The sequence below is a fragment of the Monopterus albus genome, unplaced genomic scaffold, assembly GCF_001952655.1.
Source record: "Monopterus albus unplaced genomic scaffold, M_albus_1.0 scaffold14.1, whole genome shotgun sequence".
In the NCBI taxonomy this organism is placed as follows: domain Eukaryota; kingdom Metazoa; phylum Chordata; class Actinopteri; order Synbranchiformes; family Synbranchidae; genus Monopterus; species Monopterus albus.
In genome coordinates, this window is record NW_018127894.1 from 2,490,633 (window position 1) to 2,494,323 (window position 3,691).

A 3,691-nucleotide genomic window follows, 5' to 3' on the forward strand; every position below is an offset into this window, starting at 1 on the left:
CTATGGGCCCCCCCCCCCCCCTCCCTTTTCATCCTCCACTCTTCTTTTTCCTTCCTCATTGAATACTTTTCCAGTCTTAGTGCTATTCACTCTTGCTGTTGTGGCTCTCTCTCTCCCTCTCTCTCTGTTTCCTTTTGATCCACCACCAAATGACTCACTCCTGTTATTTGTGTGTTTCTAAAATCCTGTGTGTGCGCTTTGCAGAGCATGTGTGTGGGTGTGTATGTGCATTAGTGCATATACACACAAGCCATCCAGAGTCAGTAAACATGTGTAGTCTCCAGTGCCAAACGTGTGTTCAGAGCATGTTGTTTCCTGTCACACACGAACTGTATGAATCCATAATGCAGGTAAACACCTCACCGTTTTCCCTTTCTGTCTGTAAGCATATTCCTTCAAACACACTATTACCAGCCGACACATGCCCTGCTCCAGCATCTGTGCACTTGCCTGTGTGTGAGAGGGTGACACTGCCTGTTTGATCTGTTTTCCATGATGTATACCTTAAAGGCCACAGTAAGGGAACAAGCCAGAGTTTGAATAGAGGAGGAGCCCACAGAGCAGCGCAGCTCCCACACAAGGCCCTTTATTCATCTCTCTTCTCTCTCTCTATGTGTCTGAGGGCACACGCACAGAATTTGTGGGCGAGCATTTGGTTCCTCGGCTGTTGCCATGCCGTGCTTGCGTATGCACTCACACTGAGAAAGAGGTGTGAGCTTTTATGAGGTTCTGCGAGGGAGTTACTAAGTGTAGGCGGGGAGTGTGCATGAGCTCTACTGGCACGTCCTGTCTTTCATCCACCTCCTCTTTTTTTTTTTTTTTTTAACTCCTCCTTTTCCTCCATCCTCAGATCTTCACTCATCGCCTCCCATCGCTGCTGGTGCCGAGGAGACCAAATCCCAACGTGCCGCCACTGCTGCTTCGACCATTGAGCGGGAATGCCAAACCCAGGCAGTTTCCATGGAGACAAGCAGCCCGAGTTGCAAGAAAGCCATCCACACCCCCACCCTCACCCCTCCGCCTCCTGCGTCGTTGCTGTCGCCGATAACGGAAGTAGCAGCTAAGGACATGGGCTCTGCCACGAGCTGCGCTGCAGTGGTGGTGGGGGGGCTGGAGGACGACAAGGACAGGATTGTTGTGGAGATCATGCAGATGTACAGCAGGCAGCAGGAGAAACTCAACTCCACCCTGCACAAGCAGCTGCAGCTAGAGATGGTGAGTTGGTGTTCAGAAAGAACAAAGACCAAGATAAATGAGCCCAAGAAAAACGAGACCATAACTGTCCTTGCCTATTAAAAGTGTCCTTGATGTGGATATGGAGGTGATGTTCACCTTCCACTGACTCCTCCTCTCTCTCCTACCACATGAGACATTTAGCTATCAGATGGTCCTGTCTTTTTAAAAAAGAAGTCAGCATCCCATTTCATCACAATCACTATATAATATAGGCTATTCACTAATATATATACCTTATTGTATATTATTAAAACACTTCATTTTAGACATATGAACATAGAGTTGACCTACATTATCAGAACCAGAATTAGCTTTATTGGCCAGGTGTGTTAGACACACGAGGAATATGACTCTGGTACAGCGGCTCCCAGTGTGCATATACAATGCTCTTCTGTAAGGCAATGTGTAAACACGATAAGACTGAGAGAACAAGAAAAGAAAAAGAATGTGCAAACAAGAAAAAGGAATGTGCATTAGGAAAGTAAAAATGAAGTATTTATAAATATAGAAATATATATATATATATATATACACAGTTTAGATGGAGTTGTTCAGGTAGATGTATACAAAGGTATATTTATATGGTATTGCACTGAGGTGAGCATAATGTTCATACCTTGTGTATAAACCTGTTAATGCGATTTGTGTTCTAAATTGAGATCTATATGTTTGGAAAATATTGTTTACAAAATATCAGAAAGGATGAAATGCAAGCAAATTGTGCTTTTTAAAAAAGCTACACAATTTAAAGGTATTAGACTCTTGAAACCATCCACAGTCTGACTGTGTGGTGTTAAAGGCGGAAGGTTACATATACAGATTTGGATCCTGTCTGCAGTGGGGCAGCAGAAGTGATCATTTGAGTCTCTTTTTGTATCAGACATCTGACTGTCCTGTGCTGAGGCTGAAATGTAAAGCGTTTTTTCCCCCCAGGGGTCAGTGAAGTATTGCGTTGTTAATGTTATTTGCCCTGACTTGGTGTCTGTGTTTCCAGGAGCTGGAGACGTTGCACAGGGGTGAGGCAGCGAGGCTACGGGAGCTGAGCGCCGAGCAGCGGGAGCTTCGCAGCGAGCTGGAGGTGGTGCACAGTGAACAGGCACGGCAGCTCAGCCAGGCCCGCCAAGAACAGCTGGAGCTGGAGGCGCGTCTGGAACAGCTCCGACAGCAGACCTGTGCATGTGAGCCAGGGGCACAACGCCAGCAAGAGGCCCACTACACTGCACAGGTATGAGCTTAGCATGCAACACATGCATGCAGAGGACAGATACTGTCAACAGAAACAGCCTGAGTGCAGCTCAGTGAAATGTAACATGACTTTTATCCCAAAGGTGTTAAGGTGCTATACTCCACTGGAAATCAAATTTAAACCAAACACTACATATAAAGACTGGCAAAATCACAACATCTTGCTTGTGCTAGAACCTGTCATAGGTATCTTCATACATCTTTTTTTGTCTTTTAACTGTTGCAAAAATCAGGCCAGATTATTGTCAGTGATTTTCTAGTCTTGCCTTTACAAGATCCATGACAGCCAGTGACATAAACGTCTTTACTGTCATGACAGTAAGCTGTAGGAAACAAGGCTAAGTCACTTTGTGCCTGAAATGTGGCCACTGACAGATGACAGGGTCTCTCCGATCAGAATCTGCCTACAGTTTGACAGTCACAAAATGTAGTTTGAGACCAGGAGACAACCTTTCTGCTCTGCTTTGCAGTTTGTTATGCTACATAACTACTTTGGGGTCTGTTTTCTGTACAAGTTTCTTTTTGGATGGCAGGAATCTATAATTAGGACTGCAGTGATTAGTTGACGAATCAGTTAGATGACAACAGAAAACATCTGAAGCTGTTTTGATAATCATTTAAGTAATTATGTGTACAGCTTCTTAAATGTCAGAATGTGACTTATGTTGTCTTCTATGAATGTAAACTGAATATCTTCTAATCTGGGTTATTGATTGGATGAAACAAACAATTTCATGACATTGCCATGTGTAAATTGTGATGACCAACTTTTACTGCTGTCTTGAACAATGTTCAAGAAAATAATAAAGACCATAATCTGCAGATGAAGATGAAAATAACTGTTAGTAGCGGCCCTATCTAAGGTTAAGAAAAATCTCAGAGAATCTTAATGGAGTTTTGTATTGTGTGTTGTTACATCATTTCCAGTCTGGGCAGAATCTTATAATGTGTGTGAATCTAGAATAAACGCCATGATTTATTATATACCGTTAGTAGCATGTCAGACTGAATGTCCTCTAATGTGCTGTAGTCTTCAGCTGATTTCATGTCTGTGTCTCCACAGTTGTCAGAGCTCCGTCAGAGGCTGGAACGGGCGGAGGCGGACCGGCAGGAGCTGCAGGAGGAGCTGCGCAGGGAGCGGGAGGCGCGGGAGAAGCTGGAGCGCACAATCACCCAGCTCAAGCAACAGATGGCCCAGTCTGGCACAGTG

The 3,691-nt window shown here is 44.6% G+C and overlaps 1 protein-coding gene across 1 annotated transcript in view; it reads left to right on the forward strand.

The window, feature by feature from the left end:
• The window catches only part of skila (SKI-like proto-oncogene a), a 28,814-nt gene that overhangs the window by 24,988 nt on the left and 135 nt on the right, over nt 1–3,691 (forward strand). Inside the window, exons 6-8 of the mRNA XM_020591551.1 lie at nt 851–1,215; nt 2,231–2,461; nt 3,545–3,688. Of these exons, the coding sequence (XP_020447207.1) occupies nt 851–1,215; nt 2,231–2,461; nt 3,545–3,688 (740 nt within the window). The remainder of the gene's footprint in view (nt 1–850; nt 1,216–2,230; nt 2,462–3,544; nt 3,689–3,691) is intronic.